This window comes from Fusarium verticillioides, chromosome 10, assembly GCF_000149555.1.
Source record: "Fusarium verticillioides 7600 chromosome 10, whole genome shotgun sequence".
In the NCBI taxonomy this organism is placed as follows: Eukaryota; Fungi; Ascomycota; class Sordariomycetes; order Hypocreales; family Nectriaceae; genus Fusarium; species Fusarium verticillioides.
Genome location: NC_031684.1, coordinates 1,203,533 through 1,222,903, shown reverse-complemented (window position 1 = coordinate 1,222,903; position 19,371 = coordinate 1,203,533). Strand labels below are relative to the sequence as shown.

The window sequence follows — 19,371 nt, the reverse complement described above, 5'->3', positions numbered from 1 at the left end:
GGCCGCTGTTCGCTAGGAGAAAAGGTACGGGAAGGATTAAAGCAGGTCCAAGCATTCGAGGTGATAAGAAATTGATGACAGCATATAACCCCGCGGCTGCACCTGAACCCCAGCTCATGCCCTGGCATACCGTTGGACCCTTGAATACAAACATCTTTGCAACGTTTATGAGCTATTTTCGTCTTGATGACTCGTTCTGAACAGGAATACCATATTCAGAGTTAGATTTATGGACCTTGATACCCAACTCCAACCATCAGCGACATAATCAAGGAGGAGCATAGTCTTGCAAGGTAGCTAGCCAAGATATTTCGAGGCTAACTCCGCTACAAGTCTGTCTTGGCAGTGGCACTTTTGCTTGATACTATTCATCCACTATCACTTTCCTTACTTGGACACCTCGGCCGCCGTGACGGTTTAGGAAGCTGAAAAGTCTCTATCCAAACTCAACGCTATCACGCAAGACTTGGTGTTGATGATATGGATGATTGGATCTAATTGTATTATCAATCAGCTAAAGGTGTATTCATGCTGAACTTTGTATAAATACACTTAACGATCACCGCGATAATCAGTTTTGCTATCCTCATCCTCACAATCTCATCTCCTCTTGTATCTCTCTGTTCATCATGACTAGCTTCCGCCGCCTTGCTCTGGCTCTTGGAGCTCTGCTCCCCGCAGTCCTCGCTGCTCCTGCCGATATCCTCTCCAAGCGAGAGGCTGTCCCCGACAAGTACATCATCACCCTCAAGCCTGATGCCTCTGACTCCTCAGTTGCGGCTCACTTGAACTGGGTCGGCGATGTCCACCGCCGCAGCCTCAACAAGCGTGATACTTCTGGTGTTGAGAAGACTTTCAACATCAGCAGCTGGAGCGCTTACTCTGGCGAGTTCGACAAGTCCACCATTGCTGAGATCAAGAAGAGCCCTGAGGTTTGTTGACAGATCTGGTTTTATAGTCATTCAATCGCTGACATGCTATAGGTTGCCTTCGTTGAGCCTGACTACACTATGTACCTCAGCTACGAGGAGTCTGAGCCCGAGCTTACTGACCGTGCTCTGACTACCCAGTCTGGTGCCCCATGGGGTCTCGGTACGATCTCTCACCGAACCTCCGGCTCTACCAGCTACATCTACGACACCACTGCCGGCCAAGGCTCTTACGCCTACGTCGTTGACAGCGGTGTCCAGGTCAGCCACACCAACTTCGGTGGCCGTGCTTCTCTTGGTTACAACGCTGTTGGTGGTGCTCACGAGGATACCCTCGGTCACGGTACTCACGTTGCCGGTACCATCGCTAGTTCTACCTACGGTGTCGCCAAGCAGGTAAGTCAAATACAATTCCTTCTTTCTAATCAAAGACTGATTAACTTTCTAGGCCAACATCATCTCCGTCAAGGTCTTCGCTGGCAGTTCGGGATCTACCTCCACTATCCTTGCTGGCTTCAACTGGGCTGTCAACGACATCACCTCCAAGAGCCGTGCTGGCCGCTCTGTGATCAACCTGTCTCTCGGCGGTCCCGCTTCTCAGACCTGGACCTCTGCCATCAACGCTGCCTACAACTCTGGTGTCCTCTCTGTTGTTGCTGCCGGTAACGGTGACCAGTTCGGCCGACCTCTTCCCGTCTCTGGCCAGTCTCCTGCCAACGCCCCCAACGCTCTGACCGTTGCCGCCATCGACTCTAGCTGGCGCCCTGCTTCCTTCACTAACTACGGTGCTGGCGTCGACGTCTTCGGCCCTGGTGTCAACATCCTCTCCACCTGGATCGGCTCCAACTCTGCTACCAACACCATCAGCGGTACCTCCATGGCCTGCCCCCACGTTGCCGGTCTTGCTCTGTACCTCCAGGTTCTTGAGGGTCTCTCCACCCCTGCCTCCGTTACCAACCGTATTAAGTCTCTTGCCACTACTGGCAGAATCACTGGTACTCTCAGCGGCTCTCCTAACAGCGTTGCCTACAACGGTAACGGTGCGTAAATGCGAAGGGTTCACCCTGGAGGAAATTCGGATAGAATATATCAATAGTGAAAATCAATACTACCGATATTTAAAGTTGACTCTTAGGAGACCCCGTTGGATATGCGCTTAGTGTGGCCCAGGCTCACCACCCTAGAGTTACGTAAATTCATAACCAGTCTGAACTAAACAGGTTTTTATACAGCTCTACACTCACCAGGACTACGAATCTAGGAAAATCACATCGCTGGGACGACTAGGTCTTCAGATATCTCACGTTGAGTTGGAAGTCACCAGGCTAAACAAAGAGATTGAGAAATGAAAGTTGTCAATTTTTGAGTTGAGGCTCATACTATTGATACAAATGGGGGATTCAGACTTTTAGGAAACAGGTTTAGCGACCGCCCTCAGCAGGGAGGCCAGCAGCACCGACAGGAGGGCTAGTGCGAAGAGTATAACACTCGTCGGTCTTGCCAATAACACATCCCTTGCCGTCGAAGATAGTGCCCTCGCCACACTCAGGTACCTTGGTGGAGATGCAAAGACCACCGCTGGGAGTAAGACCTTGAGGGCAACGGGGAAGCTCGACAGAGACACACTTGTCACCCTTTCTGGTGGTGCCACTCGCGCACTGAGGAGGAGTAACCGAGACACAAACATCATCTCTGAGCTCCGTTCCAGTAGGGCAACGGGGTTTGAGAGATGAGTCGCAAGTCTCAGTCTCAGAGTTGTACTTCATACCGGGAGCACAGCCTGGGTTCTTCTCAGAAGTACATTTGCTTCCGTTCCAGCTGGTACCAGGTTCACAGCGGGGAGGCTCCTTAGATGCACAGCTGGTGCCGTCGAAAACAAGACCAGGTCGGCATTGAGGATCAGAGTGATCGACACAAGTACCGCCATCGAAGGACTTTCTAGGGTCACAGATAGGTCGCTCCTTTGAGACACAGTTGGTGCCATCAAATTGCATATTGTTGGGGCAGGCCGGGACATCTTTCTCCGAGACACAAGTAGCGCCGTTGAAGATGTAGCCAGGCCTACAAATAGGACGATCATTTGAGATGCAGTTAACTCCATTGAAAGAGCTTCCGGTAGGGCACTCCGGAGTAATGGAAGAAGTGCAGTCATCATCGTGGTGGTTGGTGCCGCGCTCACAGACAGGAAGATCGGGGTACTTGCAGTATCGGCCAACAACGGTGGATCCACGAGAGAACTGAGGACGCTCCTATGAGATACATTAATTACCGGTCAGAGTGTGGCCAGGCTCACAGACGGGAGGAGTGCTAGAGCCACACTTCTTGCCGCTGAGAACACTTCCGGGAGGGCAAGCCGCACGGTCCTCGAGAACACAGTTCTCTCCGTTGAAAACGGCACCAGGGCGGCAACGAGGGCTCTCAGTGATGATGCATCGTCCGTTGGTGTACTGTCCAGCACGGCACTGAGGAACAGGCTGAACAATGCAAGTCTTTCCGTTCCACTTTCCGCCGGTAGGGCAGCTAGGCTCCTCAGTGGGGCTAACCCAGCAGCGGCCCTTGTCATAGTGAGTGCCAGGAGGTCAGTCATCCTCATGGTCAACAGATTTGAAGCAGGTGTCTCCGTTGAAGTCAAAGTTCTTATAGCAGCAGGCCGACTTTCCACTAGTCTTATCAGAGACGATGTAGGTTCCGCCAGGGCAGGAAGCTCTGCTTTCGGAGACGCAAACTCGCCCTTCGAGGTTGAATCCAGGAGGGCAAGACGGCTTGTCTTCACAGACCTTTCCATTGAAGAAGCCTGGCTCACAGGAAGGGGGCTTCTCAGAGACACAAGCAGTGCCATCGAAGCTGGATCCAGGAGGACATCTCGGCTTTGACTCGTGGGTGCATACTCCCTTGTTGATGACATAGCCGGGAGGGCATGACGGAGGGGCTTCGCCAACACAATTGCCATCGGCGAGCTTACTACCGGGAGGGCAAAACTGCGGCTTAGAATCAACACAGCTACCATCCTCATACTTGAAAGAGGCAGGGCACTGAGGCTTGCTGCTTGAAGTACAAATACGGTTCTTGAGGGTGAATCCTGGAGGGCATCCGGCTTCAGAAAGGGAGACACAGTTGCCGTCCTGGTATGTGAACCCAGGGTTACAACGCGGTTCGGCTACAGACTCGCAGGACTCGCCGTTGAATCAGCTGCCAGGAGGACTGCTAGGTGCGGTGCCGATACAGTTGCGACCATTATAGATCAGACCATCAGGGTACTTGGGTGGCTTCTCGCTAATGCAAGTATTTCCCGCAAGACGAGTACCCTCAGGGCAGACAGACGAATGAGGGAAAACACAGCCACTAAGATTGTTGACAGTTCCAATGGGACAGCAACGGCTGTTACCAGAAGCATCTTGGATAGGCACAATCTGGCTCGGGTCGATGGACCGAGCTGGACGTGTGTTTGGGAGGTCAAGCTGGGGAGGCGGGCCAGAGCCATTACTGAGCACGGAAGGCAGTCCAGCTTGCTGTACCATAAGACGAGCATCGAACGAAATGTCCTTTGCTGTGCTGGTTAACGCAAAGCTGGAGAGCGCGAGGATGGTCTTCCAGGATTCATGCATGGTTGGGAAATGAAAGAAAGAGGTGAAGGAGAATGGGGAGATGAGGAGTGAGTACGAACTTGGAGTGCGAATGATCAGGAGCTGCGTATAAAGCATGGTATTGAGAAGGCCTTGAAGAACCTCTTCACCCAAAGCCCAGCACTCATCTCATCAAAGCCCTCAAACACATTCAAACTTTTGTTGATTTCAACCACCTTCTAAAGCCCATCATGGTCTACTACGCTTTCCTCAAATGGGTATATCTCCAAAATTCAGAAGTCATTAGCGGACCAGCATCCTGACATTCTCTTAGCAAACTTCCGAGCCCAACTATCGGTACCTTCTTACAGCCCCTGATGCTGAGACCATTGATGAGTGGTGGCGAGAGGCCTCTACCAAGGATCCAGAGCATGTCAAGCGTCTCGGCCCTGACTTCTACTCTTGGGGCAGCGGCGCTCAGGCATGGGACCTGGCTCCTTCATTCTTGAACAAGATCAGATACACCTTGCTGAATGATCGAGATGGTCGTATCATCTCCAACTTCGCTCAACCTCCAAGAGTCAGCGTCCTTAGCGATGATTCGTAAGTTCCTTCAAGTTATTCTTCTGAGGAGTTTGTGTCTAATGTACTGCAGTTACTACATTCGGTCCAAGTCTAGCCCAGACCTATACTGGTTCGAAAAGGGTGGTTTAATCTATGCTACTAAGCAGGGTCGCACTCGCTTCACCTTCCGGCTTGACGGAGAGCGTGACAGTGACAGAAACAGGACTGTCATCATCGGCAAGGACTACATCTCTGTTAGTGCAGTCGGAGGATCTGCTCAAAAGTATGTCAGCGTCAACGACAATGGCGAGGTCGTCCTTAGTGGACATAGTTGCCGCATGTACTACAGTGACTTGAACAACATTTATCTGGGCCAGGGAGAGGCTGACGACCTTAAGAGTGCTACTGTTATGAAGACTGATGGCTTTGGTGAGGAGTGGGAGCTCGTCAAATAGATGGAGACTAGGAACTGATAGCGACTTCATATCCGATAACGCAAATTGCGTCGGAGAAACAATAAACATTTTCATTTCTATTCCTTGGCAGCTGAACCTTGCTATCGCTTGTGGCGTAGACTGCTTATCTTTGCACCTGCAACATGCTGGTAAATGATTGCTATAATTCGCTGGCCTCCCCCGAAGTGATTGATCAGGTTGTGGGCGCTAATGCGGCTACTGTACAGTAACAAGCATATATCCAGATTCATTGGTTGAGAAGTTGGCAAGCCCCATTGATCAACGTGTTACTGTACAGTAGCAGCAGCTTACGACGCCAGTGAGTATGTGATCTCATTCAAGACTGGGTCGGGGTAATCATTAATTATGTTGATGTCTAATTGAGAGTCTTCATGTAACAGATATTTGAGTACTGCATTTCCCCTGTAGTTTTCATTGATGGCACAGTTCCAGCTCATTCATCATCCTTGTTTGTATCGATTGCTTCACTGTACTACCCCTCATTACCTGGTCAGAATGTCCGTCACCCGATCTGAGCTCAAGTTTCGCGCTCCTCCGTCAATGCAATTGAGTGACGGCTCAGCCAAGTCTAAAACATCTCCCCCAGGCCATGATTCCTCCATTTCTACATCCCTTGATCGAGCACGAGCTCGATTCGGGGTGACAGGCAATGCCATAGTGACTGGGGGCGCTGGCGATATCGGGTCTGTCGCCTGTCGAGCTCTGCTTGAACACGGACTGCAGGGACTAGCTATCTTTGACCTGCATCCTGATGCTGGGCGAAGTACAGTCTCGAGTCTTCAAGACGACTTTCCTGAGGTAAAGATCACATTCACCAAGGTTGATGTGACAGATCCCGATTCCGTTGCAGCCGCCGTTGCCAACGCGGAGCAAACGATTGGTCCAATTAACATCTGCCTTTGCTTCGCAGGCATTGCCTTTGCAGCGCATGCTTTGGACATTACTCCACAGCAATTCAAGACCATGTTTGACGTCAATACTACGGGCTCATTTTTGGTAGCACAAGCTGTTGCAAAGCGTATGTCAAACAGAGGAACCGGGGGCTCAATCATCCTGATGGCAAGCATATCTGCCCATATAGTCAACTTTCCTCAACCTCAAGTCCATTACAACGCTGCCAAGGCGGCCGTCATCTCTATGAAAAGCTCACTTGCCGCAAAGTGGGCGGTACACGGCATCCGTGTCAATAGTATCAGTCCTGGGTACATGGACACTATTCTAAATGAGGGGGACGGTTTGGCCGAGCATAGAGCTATTTGGGCCAAGAGAACTCCTTTCGGTCGCATGGGAAATCCGGAGGAGCTCACTGGTGCTGTTATCTTGCTGGCGAGCAAAGCAGGTAGCTACATCACTGGTTCAGACATCCTTGTGGATGGCGGGATCAGTGTCTTCTAGAGATCCCTGAGAAAGTATTAGCAGTACACTCTAGTCCCAACCAGCTACTCACAATTTGATTTCTATAAAGCTTTAAAATGACAAGCACAAGGCGAGCCTTCTCAATTTAATGGTCATCTACTGATAATCCACCTGGTGATGATCAGTCAAAACGTCCATCGCGGACATCTCGTGAGAATTGCTTCGTAGTGTTTCTCACAGAGGCAATAGCCTACACTCATCGTTTGATTCATCTCTTCAATCCATATCAGAGATAGAAACACATAGTTACCGTAGCTGTACAGTCGCCACATGCACGAGGTAGGTACTTGGAATAGCTGGGTTACTGTACAGTACTCTCCATTACACAACATTTTGATACCTCCGAGGGTGTAAGTAACTGTACAGTTCATGCATAAGCGTCTCACCTATTACTCACCACGACGTCTTCCGCTGTCTTGTCCATGGGGGCTTTCTATCATCGTTCAAGCGTCCCTTTCAACTATAAATAAGGCCAGTCCTTTTCTTATTTCTATTCTACGGATTCTTCAAATCATTTCTATCTTACAGCCTCTATTCTCTCCGGACAGCAGTCATTCACCATGAGTAAAGTCACCTGGCTTGACAAGCTCCAGGAGCAAGGTACGGCAACCCTTCCTCTTCTCTATTGTCATTATTCGTGCTGAATTATTTTATAGTCAAGATCGACATTGACTGCATGGATCCAGTAGAGGCGAAAAGATTTCTGCCTTTCGAACCACATGATCAGACGAGCAATCAGCGCTTGGTCTATGAGCAAATGATCTCTCCCGAGAACCGGGAACTATTCTTGAAAACTGTCGAAGAAGGCAAAGACGAAGGATGGGAGATAATCCTTGATCGAATGGTACCTCACTTTATCCATCTTGTAGCCACTTACTCACTTCATCATTTACAGAGTGCTCTACTGTGCGCCAAAAACATAGAGAACATCCAGGGGCGAGTGTTGCTTCAAACCTCAGCTTTCCACGCATACGACACAAGAAAAGTTGTGGCCCAGGCTCGATCCTATGCAAGCGAGTTCGAGAAGCTTGGTATCTCGAAAGATCGGATTTGTATCAAGATTCCGTGCACAGGTCCTGCTCTCAACGCCAGTCCGATTCTACTCAGAGAAGGGATCCGCACGCTGGGAACTTCTCTATTTTCTGTCTCTCAGGCCATAGCTGCCAGCCAGGCAGAGGCTTTGTCTATTAGCCCCTACTACAACTGTGAGGTCATGCCTTGTTTATGTGGCTATTTCCATATGCTCACGTCCTCATAGTTCCTTGGTATCATACCGACCGAGGGCAGTGGCCCAATGCTGAAGACCCAGCTCTTGATCATCCTATGTCACACAGAATCGTACAAATCCAGCACATCTACCAGCGCCTTCGACAAGAGACTGGTAAGACGCAGCCACTACTCAAGCCAGCAAGGTATGTAACAGAATCTGGGAGAGTGAAAACCCTTAGCGCTGATTTTGCTCTCCAGCTTCATATCCGCCCGTGAGGCAATAGCTATGGCCGAGCTCGGCTGTGATCACGCCACTATTCCTGAGGATATCCTCCTTCAACTCTCGCTATTGGATGCCGAAGCAAACCCGCCACCTGGAAGTGATTCTCACATGAAGACCGGTAGCCCGTCGTCACGAGTTGCCCATCTGGCAAATATTGATCCCCTGGCCGGTCCAGGCTGGCCTGGGCTTCCAGCACTCGATATCGACTATCTGGCAGATAACGGGGCCGCACTGACCAAGGCTATCGCTGCTGACACTTTTACTCAGAGGGGGCTTGACACAGCTCTGGAGGCATTCAAGGCGAACGAGTTGCAGAGTCGAGATGCAATCGAAGAAGCTTTAAACCAGTTCTGAGTATTATCATTTCCTTTTTCTCCGTGCCGATAGTAACTCTCATTAAATACAACTCTGTATCTCATTATCCCCTACACTATTGTGAAGAAAAGATAAAACATCGCTTTCACTGAGACCACCAACCCATTCCGAATCCTCATGAAGGATTCCATGTGTCCAGGAACTCGCCATTAAAGGATCATCCAAATAAGAATGACCGACTTCCAGGAGATCTGGGAAAGGAAAGCTAGGCTCGGCCACTGTATTCAGGCACAAGCTGAAGTTCACTTGCGGTTCCTGGTATACTGACACGGGTGCAGATCTCGGAGTAGTTTCTAGGCTGCTTTGCATGGTGTCTGGTGTAATATTGACCTCTGTTGGCTGGGGAGGGGGTGCGTAAAGATTATCGGTCGAGAAGCTCGCTTCACGGGTTGTCTCATGCTGGACTTGGGAGTATTCCTGTGCCCAGTTGTCCCCAAAGCCTGCAGGGAATGTTCCGAAGACGTGATTCTTTGTTTCAGCTAGTTGGGTCATAGCCTGGGTCATGGGCTTGACCTGGGCTTGAGGCATAGATGATCCTCCAATCTGAGCACGCAGAGCATTTACCTCAGCGACAAGCTGATGGTTCTGGTCGACAATTTCTTGTATGTCACTAGCTGCGGCTATCGAAAGTTCGCGCTGTTGTCGCACATGCTCTATGCTCTTGTTTACGATGAGAACCTTTGTAAGTCGCCGAGTATTGGCAAGGTCGGGCAGCAGGCGTGCCAGTTCCTAACCAAGCGCCACAACAAGGTTACTGAATTATATCTTGAGATTTCTATCACAGGTTGTCTCACCAGAAAATCTTCTTTTAGTTCACCTCGGCGTTGTTTCTCGATAGCCAGGTTCCTAGCCGTGACATCGGGCGGCAAAGGCCGAGGTCGGTTCTTCCGCTTCGGGCGTGGATTCTTCGTGATTCCGGCATTAGACATCGTACGATTTATTTGCAAAGTATTTGGTAATGGGCAAAGATTGCAAAAGCGCCGTGGTTTCGAAGTAATTGTGAGCGAAATTGCGAGGGATCTGTCTGACATTACATCACCAAATACGCTATATACGCTATTGACGTGGTGGGAAGGTCGATCTGATCGGCCCGCATCAGCACCGAATGTGACATTTAATTGGCCGAGATAGCTACTGAGGGTGCGTTTACTGTGCAGTAAACATGTGGCACAGGAAATCTATGATTATAGTGAGGCTGGGGTAGGGGTAGGGGTTGGATAGCATAATCTAAGCGTCTCTCACAAACCACTCACTAATTTAAGGTAGATTTATCCTTATTGATATTTCTACTATTTCTCTGAAGACATCAAAGCTCATCTACTGATCATCATCAAGTCCAGCAAGAAAATCGGCCGACGGTACAAAGAATGTAGAGCCTGTAACTGCCTTGGAATAGTTGAGAATCCGATCATGCATCCCAGGTGGAACACCGACAAACATGCGCTCCAGCATCTTCTCGATGACCCAAAGTTTCTTCGAGTACCCGATAAAATATGTGCCAAACTCACCCTGAGCTGGAGATCCAAAGGGCATGTTATCTCGTAGAATGTCATGCTCGCTTCCTCCCTCGTCTTCAATCGTAGCAAGACTCTTATGGGACTGCTGTTGCCCTTCGTCCGCATCATCAAGCTCGATATTATCCAGCTTCGTGCGCCCAATGATTTCTTCTTGCTGCTCTGTCTTGAGAGTTTTCCATGCTTTGAGATCATGAAGATATTTCTGTACCACGACATAACTGCCTCCTACAGCAGCCGAGTCATCTTGTGCAGTAATAAGCACCGTGTCTTTGACATCGGGGCCGACTGGATTGGCAGTCCCGTCGACAAATCCAAGGACATCGCGCGTGTCAAAATACCTAAAACCGACGGTCTCGTCTTCAAGCTTGACAGCATCACCCAGTCTATCCATGAGTTGTCTCTCGAATTCAAATGCCATATCTCTTCTCTCGGAGCGAATATGGAAGAAGATATCACCTGGGGTCGATACAGCAGTATGCTTTGATCCCTTGAACTCTTTGAAAGGATGTAACTCGTTAGGACGAGGGAGTTTGGTCAATCGGTCCCATGCCGAGCTTCCAATACCAACAGTACATGAGAGATTAGCGGTTTGGTGGCGAATTGATATGTTCTTGGTAATATCTGCAATGCTAGACAATGTTGATCGGATTGTTTTGTTGGCATCTGGGTTGTCTGTTGCCGAGAGAACGAGGAATGTCGCCGACTGTGACAAGGGAGATTCCACTGCCTGAGGGTTCATTTTGAAACCGGATGGCACGGAACTTGACAAGAAGCGTCTTGGCTTACAAAAGGAGGAATTTGCAACTTTTAGGCAGTGGATTGATGTAATACGTGAGACAGAAGGACCCAATGGTGTCTGATACGTGATGAAGACCCGACGGAACAGCATATCTTGGGAAGCTCGAACGCCTACGATAAATTGCTCACGGTTGTCAGCGCCAAATGTGACATTAGCTGGCTCGTATAGCCTCTAAGTGCATATTCGGGGATCATGACACGACATTCGCTGACATGAGCTTTGTAAGTCTTGAGTAAATGCAAGATAACATCAACCTTATTGGAGGTATCGGCGTAATCATGACGCAGAGGGCTTACTTATGCTGATTGCGGTATGAGTAATTGGCCAATGATGAGGCTCGCAAAATAATCAACAACCGCGGGGTTGCTGTCACGTTTGTGCTTATCGATAAGACCAATTGTTGGTGGCCTATCAGATAAGAGCCATCTTGCCCCTTGATAAATCTAGTTCAGTTAGTGTAGTATCACAGTCGCTTTCGCTGCATGGTGAGTCAGCAATATTCGAAATCATTCGCAGCTACCATACTATGAATGGGAGGTTACTTTTGTGCCTGTGAATTCGTTACTTATTATGTGTGAACTTCGAAGTCGGTGTTCTACGTATAAATCGTGGAATAGAGCTTCAATAGCATCTCACGACCGACAGATCTTGAAATATTCGACTAAGGTTCACAAATGGTTACATGGACTGTGAAGGTCGAAGCAGTTTTCAAGTTGAGATGGATCTTTCAATTTGATCATTACAAGTTTTGGACTCATTCATTTAATATTCGTATCGCATTGCAACTCTGATATTGGACGGTGGCTGTGAATCCGTTACTGACTTACCCTGGATACCTCTTCTGACAACCCTCCACTGTTTGGCCCAGAGTGGATTGCTTCTGATGCCTGTAAGCATACAGGATCTTGTTGAATCTTTCGGACAAACTATCATGTTTCCTTGTTTCTTATTGACAGCTCAACAGTTTTGCAGGTGATAACCCACGCCATTAATCGTGGAACTTCACATGTCGCATGAACTACTCTTCAGACCGTAGACCTGGCATCGCAGCTTTACGCGCATATTCACGGCGAAACTTCCCCATGAGAGTTGTTTACCCTGTAAGCGTCGTATAGTGATGAATAAATGCCGTGCTACAACGATCTGGCAAGGTGAGTCGTCGGCAGAAATTAATCAATCTGACAAAGCAATAGTCGCAAGCCATGGCCTCGTTAGGAAGGCAGCTGATGTGGCGGTTTCAGAGGAATACGGGAAGTTTAAAATTGCTGGTTCGTGCGTAAAAGAGCCCAGACCTGTCCATTATTTCTGTCATTAGTGCATACGGACAGCGCTTTGGCAGTCCTTTAGCTTTGAGTAGATCGCCTTTCAAGTGACCCAAGATACGATACAATGTCTGAAAATATCTTCAAAGAACCGTCTCTTTGAATGAGTCGCTGCTTGTTTCATCAATGTCGGTCTGCTTACGCGTAGCCCACTTGGCATTCCCCGCTCGCCAAGTTCTTTGCACAGCACAGCAAGGCACAGCACACAGTGCAGCATGCAGCATGGAAACAAAGCCACCCGATCAGAGGCCCGGAGGGATGAACAATCATGTCTTGCGGAGGAATCAGTCAATGAGGGAGCTGAAACTCCATTGTTACGGTGAAAATTGACAAGCCACGATCCCAGTTTCCGGCTCCAAGGCTCGGAAATGATCAAATATCAATGCGAGACGAATCGTAGTCATCCAGAATCCTATCGGAAATAAGCCTTCTCAGGACCCCATGTGCTCGCAGGAGAGAATTTCTTGAACACGGACCGGCTAACGTTGGGTTAGTCTGCCATGAAATGCACGTCTGGACGTCCATCCAAAGCGGATCATTTGGGCAGATGCAACCTCAAGTGCCAGCGCCAGCTTCCGATCATCAGGAACATTTTTTTAGCATCGGCAGACGAGAGATTTCCCTTCGCCGATCACTGCAGTCACTCAGTCACTCACTGACCTTCTGTGAGACCTGCGCGCAAAATGTCGGGGAGGGAAACATGGTGCACACGAGGCGTGCATTTGCTATGATCGACCGCCTGGCGTACGGTGAGAAACAGAGGGCGCTTGCAGTTGATTGGGCTCTCGTCAGGGAGAAGCGCTGTGGCGTTGTTTCGATGACGGTCTGCACCCGCGAGGTCCGACAAAGAAGACTCAAAACGCCGATGGCTGTTTCAACGAAAACATGCTCAACAGCTATAGCTAAAGGGATCCATTGTATGAGGAGTTTGTTGTTCTCGTTGAAACCCCCTTTTGCCCTTTTGCTGGTCTTGGGCCGCGTTCGATGACATTCTACTGAGCGGACAGTGGCATGTATTGCAAGTTTAGCGGAGTGCCAGCCATCGTGGACCAGTAATATAGTGCATCTGTCCCTTGCAGTAGCTGCAGTTAGCCTGTTACAGAGGCAACGGAACAAACGAGTCAAGAAAAAGCTAGCAAACTTTTTAAGCTTGACAAAACACGACCGGTCGTCTCGGCCCCCTTTCTCACTTGCATATGGAAGGAAGGAGAATAATCATGTACGGGCATGAGTGAGTGAGGACTCTAGGAGAATTTGTTGGGGGCTATGGCAGGGTGTTTTGCATCACTGCCAATTTTCAAGGCTGATTTCGATCAATCTTGAAAACATCCTGGCCCTGGTCGGTAGATCCCTGTACTCGGGGATCACATTACGAACTTGCAACTTTATTTTATATTGGGAGGCGTCGCCCGTGATTACAGAAAACCCGGGGGATGAGGATAGTCCATGTCTGTGCGACGAGACTGGACGACACCAGTGCTCACTCTGTCTTAGATGCGCTTTGTGCTCCTTGACGCTTATCATCATCACAAAGAATGCACTAAAGCGCTGCACGTACCGTTCGTATTCCCTCATCCCATCCCATCCCATCCCCCGTAGCCAAGGGCGGCGAATGGTACGAACCTTTTGCCGCCCTCGTCTAGTGGCGTCAAAATACCGCGCCGGCATGTTCGGTCCCTGATCCAAGAACAAGGACAAGCCCCGGCATGTCATCTCTTCTCTTTGCTGGCTGATTGCCGCGTCAAGGCGAAACATGCAGGCAAGATCTGGGTAAGGATTTAGAATTGCAGGACTGGTATGAGGGGTTTCAGTGTGGCATCCCTCCCCACACTCAACCCGAGCTTCCCATCTGGAGACTCGGGTGTCAGCTGCGAGACCTCGTATTGATTGGTTCGGCAAGCTGAGGCCATCAACGGTTTTCTTTTTATCCCTGGTCTAGTCTAGCTAGTCTAGCTAGTTTAGTCTATCTACCCCTGGATCGAGCAGCCCATCGGAGCATCATCCTTTTGAAACACAGAACTCCGCTCTTTCAATCAATTCGACGTTGTCTGCTGTCCCTGCAAGGCCCAGGGCCCAGGCTTGCACATCGAATTTCGTTTTTCACATGGCACCACACCAACTGTCGGGATCATTGACATGTCTCATCCAATGGGATCATGACGCTGGCTGTCTGCCGTACAACTATATTATAACCTTGATTCCCGTTCCCCCATCTTCTGCTTCTTTTCCTCTCCAGACTCAATCGTCTTGTCACTCATTCCTTAACAGGCAAACCACTCATTCATCCTTGAAGGATCATTTCTACATTCTTTCACTCCTTAGCACGTTCTTTTTAAAGCAACTCGAACAATTTTTACAGCCCAGTCCCGGTGACGTTAACCAACAACAACAACAACAAAACTCTCAATCAAGATGCATTTCTCAAGCTTCATCGTTTCCATGATGGCCGCTGGCGCCATGGCCGCTCCCTGGGGCAACGGCAACATGCACTACAAGGTCGTTACCGAGTATGAGTACGTCACTCACTACGTGACCGCTGGAGGCAACGCTCCCCAGGCCACCTACGTTCCCGAGCAGCCCGCCGCCCCTGTCCAGGAGTCGCAGCCCGCCCCCGTCGTCGTCAAGAAGCCCAAGAAGAACCCTGCTCCCCAGCCCACCTACGTCGCCGCCCCCGAGCCCGAGCAGGAGGAGGAGCCCGCCACCACCCAAGAGGAGGCCCCCGTTGCGACTCAGCCCAGCTCCGACTCTGGCTCTGGATCTTCCAACCTCGACTCTGACCAGCAGAAGGCCCTCGACCTCCACAACGAGGCCCGCAAGGCTGTCGGTAACGAGCCTCTTACTTGGGATGATTCTCTTGCCTCCGGTGCCCAGGAGTGGGCCGACCACCTTGCTCAACTCGGTAGCCTCCAGCACTCTCAGGGTGAGGATGGCGAGAACCTCTACATGGGCAGCGGCTCCAACCCCTTCGCTTCTGCTGTCGAGGCTTTCCTGAGCGAGAAGAGCCAGTACAACGGCGAGGCCATCTCCGGCTCCAACTACATGTCCTTCGGTCACTACACCCAGTGCGTCTGGAAGACTACCACCAAGGTCGGTATGGCCGTCGCCAAGGACAGCTCCGGTGCCTCTTGGGTTGTCGCCCGTTACCAGAAGCCCGGTAACATGTAAGTTCCCATTAACTCTCTACCATTAATGCAACACTCGCTAATCATGATGCAGGATCGGTGACAAGCCTTACTAAATGTCAACACCGACATGGACGGATGCTTAGGTTCGGGATAGCTGGCAGCGATCTTTTGATGTATCTTTTCACTTCAAGTTATGAGAGCGACTCACCAGGGCTATGAACTCACATTTCAATTCTTGAATAAACCATTCGCGTTTTCTTATGCGGATTATTTGGTTTACTGACAATATGTATATACTTGTCTCACGCAATTACGACCTTTGCATTCACGTTCATGATAAACTTTGTCTCTGCCGATGCTTCTTGGTGATGTCGTGTGGATGAATGAGTATTAATGTTCCACAACATGAGCACGAGGACATTTGCTGTAACCGTGACGTAAAGTTGTGCAGAGTGAATCGCACACGTCTTTTTCTTATGCTACATGAGCCTTATCACCCGACCCTTGTGTATGACAGGTACAAGTGCCAGGTAGGATCCTTCATTATGTTTCATAATTTTCTTATACCGAAAGAAGCTCTCAAGTATCATCTCAAAGACTCAAACCAATACTCGCCCTTTCAGTGCGTGAAACTCACTAATGATATCTGTTCATCTCAAGATCCAGGGATGCTTGGGCTTGTACCGTCGTCAGAAGTGTCCACTTGGAAGGTTCGCCTCAGTCTTCTCAAAGCCAGCTTGGTCAACAGCACAAGAAAAGCAGACATCTTCCAAGACTTTGGCACGATGTGTCGATTTCAGACACGAAATGATGGTAATTTGTGTTCTCGCTTTACTTTCTTCAACTTCTGCGACTGCAGTTCTTCATCTGAGGCAGGCGTGAATTTCAAACGACGATACAGCATCTCCCATCTTGATGCTTCACAAACACGCTGCATAGACTCAATGGCAAGTGCCCCCTTACAGAGGATCGATGTGCGCTTACCAACCTTGAAAAGCAATACACTGTGACAGTCACTTCTTAAACGACCTCGTAACCATGTACCAGTATTTGGATATGTTGGCGGATACATCAAGCAGTGTCACAGCGAGATGGAACGAATCGTCATCAAATCATGGCATAATCATTAAAACTTTTTGGGCATCTGCCCTTGATGTCTATCTGAGGTGTGCCTTCTAGGACGGTATACAAACCTGCGTCTAACCCTAGCCCACCATCCCAAAGTCATTCATTAACCGATCATCATCATCGCTTCGCTGTAATTATCCCTGCCCAGAACAAGTCGATAGGTAACGCCGCCAATATCCCTTAGTTGACATACTTGGGGATGGTCTCCATCACACCATCCTTGGTGATGAGCTCCATGGCCTTGGTCACCTCGTCCAGGAAGCGCTGGTCGCCTCGCAAATCGTCACCAAACAGCTCTCGGACGCTGAGAATAGAGCGGGGATCCTTGCCGCCCTCCTTGGCCAGAGCTTGAAGTTTCTCGCGCATGGGATCGTCAACCTCGAAGGTGTTGCCCTTGTCATCGACTCCCTTGATGTAGATGAACCAGGCACCAGCGACGAAACACAAGCGGCGGAAGGGGCCAGTAACCCAGATGTTCTCGGCGATAGAGGGCATGATGAACTGAGGGATCTTGCCGGAGGCGTTGAGAGCGACACGGGGAATCTGATCCATGATGGTGGGGTTGGAGAATCGCTCCATGAGGGTGTTGCAGTACTGGTCGATGTCGACGCCGGGGATCTCGGGAAGAAGGGGCTTGACCTCCTCCTGCATCATCTGCCAGACAAACTTGCGGTAGATGGGGTGCTCCATGACCTCGTGGACGTACTTGAAGCCAGCAAGCTGTCCGGGGTAAGCCATGGCGGAGTGACTGGCGTTGAGGAGACGGAGCTTGTGCTTCTCAAACTGCTCGACGTCGTGCACGTCATGGACAACCTGGACACCGACCTTCTCGAAGGGAGGGCGGCCATCGGCGAATTTGTCCTCAACAACCCACTGCATGAAAGGCTCGGTGACAACGGGCCAAGCATCCTCGATGCCAAAGTTCTCGGCGAGCGACTTGATGTCGTTCTCAGAGGTGCTGGGGGTGATGCGATCAACCATGGCATTGGGGAAAGCACCCTCCTCGTCGATCCACTTGGCAAGCTCAGGGTTGCGGAGCTTGGCGAAAGAAGTGAGCATGTTGCGGGTGATGGTTCCGTTCTTCTGCATGTTATCGCATGAAAGGACGGTGAAGGGCTTGCGGCCCTCAGCGTGACGTCTAGCCAGAGCAGCGTAGAGGAAGCCGAAAGTGCTAATGGGGGCGTTATCGTTCTCGGGCTTGAGATCGTGCTGAATGTCGGGGTGTTCGTCCTTCAATTGATGGGTGTTCTCGTTGTAGTAGTAGCCACTCTCAGTAATAGTGAGAGAAACAATACGTGTGTCGGGATGAGCCATCTTTGCGATGACGGCCTCACGGTCATCGGGGGCGAAAATGAAGGAGTTAATGCTGCCGACGACATCGGCGAAGCTGCCCTTTGCAGAGCGCTCAATGACTGTGTAGAGATGGTCTTGGGCGTTGAGGACATCGCGCATGGCGGCATCGTTGGGTCGCAGGCCGATACCGCAGATAGCCCAATCACGCTCACCGTGCTTCTCGAGCAGATTGTCTACGTAGACGGCCAAATGCGCTCTGTGAAAACCACCAACTCCGACGTGGACGATGCCCTCCTTGAGGGACTTGCGGTCGTAGGAGGGGACCTTGACCTTTAGGTCTCCCTGCTGTGACGCAATAGAGGAGAGGTTGCTGCTGTTGAGCTTTAGGCGTTGTGTCATCTTGGCGGTTGTGATTGTGATTGTGATTGTGTGTGAGGGAGGAATGAGAGAGGGAGGGAGATGCGAGTGAAGAAGGTATCTAGGTGTTGAGAGGAGTGAGGTGTTGGTTGGTATGAAGAGATGAGGGTGAATGTGAAGAGGAGGAGAGGATGAAGTTTTGTTGTTGTGAGGAATGAGGTCACCGCTCAAATGCAGATGCTGACCGCCGGGTTTTGTGGTTTCTTCGACAAAAAGATAAGGAGAGGAGAGGGAGAGGCCGGAATAAATTCGGGCAGCGAAAACTCGAACGTTCCCCCGTGTTCGGTGGACTCTGTTGCTCAATTGATTTTGTCGTTTTCTTTTTTTCTGGTGGTGGTGGTGGTGGCTAAAAACTTAGTGGAGTGGGAGCCGTGGATCCGCGGTGAGACCGGCTTTGTTTTGTTTTGTTGGTGAGGTCAAAGGGCCCAAGATTATTGGGGCCTGTGACGTTAAAGTGCCCCATAGTTTAGCTTCTATCAGCTTATCACATCAGCGCTTGATTCAATCCCGAATCTTGCTGCCTGTCATGTCAATTCTTCAGTGGCGAATGATGAAAGAGATTTTCATCATGTTTTCTGTTTCAAATTCTGCCCTGATATTGTAACCTCACTGTGCAGCACTGCAGTCATTGCGCTGTCACTGTGTACAGACGCCGCAGAATCTGATCAGCACTGCACACGCCGTCATCGGCAGAAAAACTTGCATCATTCATGCTTATCAAGACCTCTTATCGTGGAGCGATAGCTAAAGCTACAGTGGGTACCTCTCAAACAAGCTCAGGGCTCAGGCCACCTACACCTTGAAGGTCAAGCCAAGCTTGGATCGTGGGGTTGAGTTAAGTTCTTTGGGGTAGAGTAAAAAGTCGACATGTCCAGGTGACCTACTTTGATCCACGTCAGCATGAGCCTCATGGTCGCGGCTCTCGACGCGATAGGTCCCATGCATGTCGTTGAGC

At 50.0% G+C, this 19,371-nt stretch overlaps 9 protein-coding genes across 9 annotated transcripts; 5 read left to right on the top strand and 4 right to left on the bottom strand.

The window, feature by feature from the left end:
* Window positions 1–629: 629 nt before the first annotated feature.
* FVEG_08679 (alkaline proteinase) lies at window positions 630–1,977 on the top strand (the record flags this gene model as incomplete). The annotated part of the gene is made up of 3 exons (XM_018897565.1): window positions 630–932; window positions 984–1,325; window positions 1,378–1,977. The coding sequence occupies 3 exons, from the start codon at window positions 630–632 to the stop codon at window positions 1,975–1,977; spliced, it is 1,245 nt and encodes a 414-aa protein (XP_018755253.1).
* A 373-nt stretch (window positions 1,978–2,350) lies between these two features.
* On the bottom strand, window positions 2,351–4,534 carry FVEG_16398 (hypothetical protein; the record flags this gene model as incomplete). The annotated part of the gene is made up of 4 exons (XM_018905637.1): window positions 2,351–3,178; window positions 3,227–3,484; window positions 3,530–4,086; window positions 4,153–4,534. The coding sequence occupies 4 exons, from the start codon at window positions 4,532–4,534 to the stop codon at window positions 2,351–2,353; spliced, it is 2,025 nt and encodes a 674-aa protein (XP_018755254.1).
* FVEG_08682 (hypothetical protein) lies at window positions 4,225–5,600 on the top strand. Its single transcript, XM_018897566.1, has 3 exons — window positions 4,225–4,770; window positions 4,827–5,095; window positions 5,148–5,600. The coding sequence occupies exons 1-3, from the start codon at window positions 4,744–4,746 to the stop codon at window positions 5,509–5,511; spliced, it is 660 nt and encodes a 219-aa protein (XP_018755255.1). The 5' UTR covers window positions 4,225–4,743; the 3' UTR covers window positions 5,512–5,600.
* Window positions 5,601–5,849: 249 nt separating this feature from the next.
* Window positions 5,850–7,044, top strand: FVEG_08683 (gluconate 5-dehydrogenase). The gene has a single exon (XM_018897567.1). It carries the CDS (start codon window positions 5,950–5,952, stop codon window positions 6,925–6,927), a length of 978 nt encoding a protein of 325 aa, XP_018755256.1. The 5' UTR covers window positions 5,850–5,949; the 3' UTR covers window positions 6,928–7,044.
* Window positions 7,045–7,508: 464 nt separating this feature from the next.
* FVEG_16399 (hypothetical protein) lies at window positions 7,509–8,794 on the top strand (the record flags this gene model as incomplete). Its single annotated transcript, XM_018905638.1, has 5 exons — window positions 7,509–7,548; window positions 7,605–7,792; window positions 7,844–8,153; window positions 8,207–8,360; window positions 8,416–8,794. 5 exons carry the CDS (start codon window positions 7,509–7,511, stop codon window positions 8,792–8,794), a joined length of 1,071 nt encoding a protein of 356 aa, XP_018755257.1.
* On the bottom strand, window positions 8,767–9,829 carry FVEG_08684 (hypothetical protein). Its single transcript, XM_018897568.1, has 2 exons — window positions 9,610–9,829; window positions 8,767–9,544 (listed from the first exon to the last, which is right to left on the bottom strand). The coding sequence occupies exons 1-2, from the start codon at window positions 9,742–9,744 to the stop codon at window positions 8,837–8,839; spliced, it is 843 nt and encodes a 280-aa protein (XP_018755258.1). The 5' UTR covers window positions 9,745–9,829; the 3' UTR covers window positions 8,767–8,836.
* Window positions 9,830–10,018: 189 nt separating this feature from the next.
* FVEG_08685 (iron-dependent peroxidase) lies at window positions 10,019–11,450 on the bottom strand. The gene has a single exon (XM_018897569.1). It carries the CDS (start codon window positions 11,219–11,221, stop codon window positions 10,133–10,135), a length of 1,089 nt encoding a protein of 362 aa, XP_018755259.1. The 5' UTR covers window positions 11,222–11,450; the 3' UTR covers window positions 10,019–10,132.
* A 3,062-nt stretch (window positions 11,451–14,512) lies between these two features.
* Window positions 14,513–15,983, top strand: FVEG_08686 (hypothetical protein). Its single transcript, XM_018897570.1, has 2 exons — window positions 14,513–15,614; window positions 15,670–15,983. Exons 1-2 carry the CDS (start codon window positions 14,866–14,868, stop codon window positions 15,689–15,691), a joined length of 771 nt encoding a protein of 256 aa, XP_018755260.1. The 5' UTR covers window positions 14,513–14,865; the 3' UTR covers window positions 15,692–15,983.
* A 696-nt stretch (window positions 15,984–16,679) lies between these two features.
* FVEG_08687 (mannitol 2-dehydrogenase) lies at window positions 16,680–18,868 on the bottom strand. Its single transcript, XM_018897571.1, has one exon. The coding sequence runs from the start codon at window positions 18,396–18,398 to the stop codon at window positions 16,887–16,889; it is 1,512 nt and encodes a 503-aa protein (XP_018755261.1). The 5' UTR covers window positions 18,399–18,868; the 3' UTR covers window positions 16,680–16,886.
* Between the last annotated feature and the right edge of the window lie 503 nt (window positions 18,869–19,371).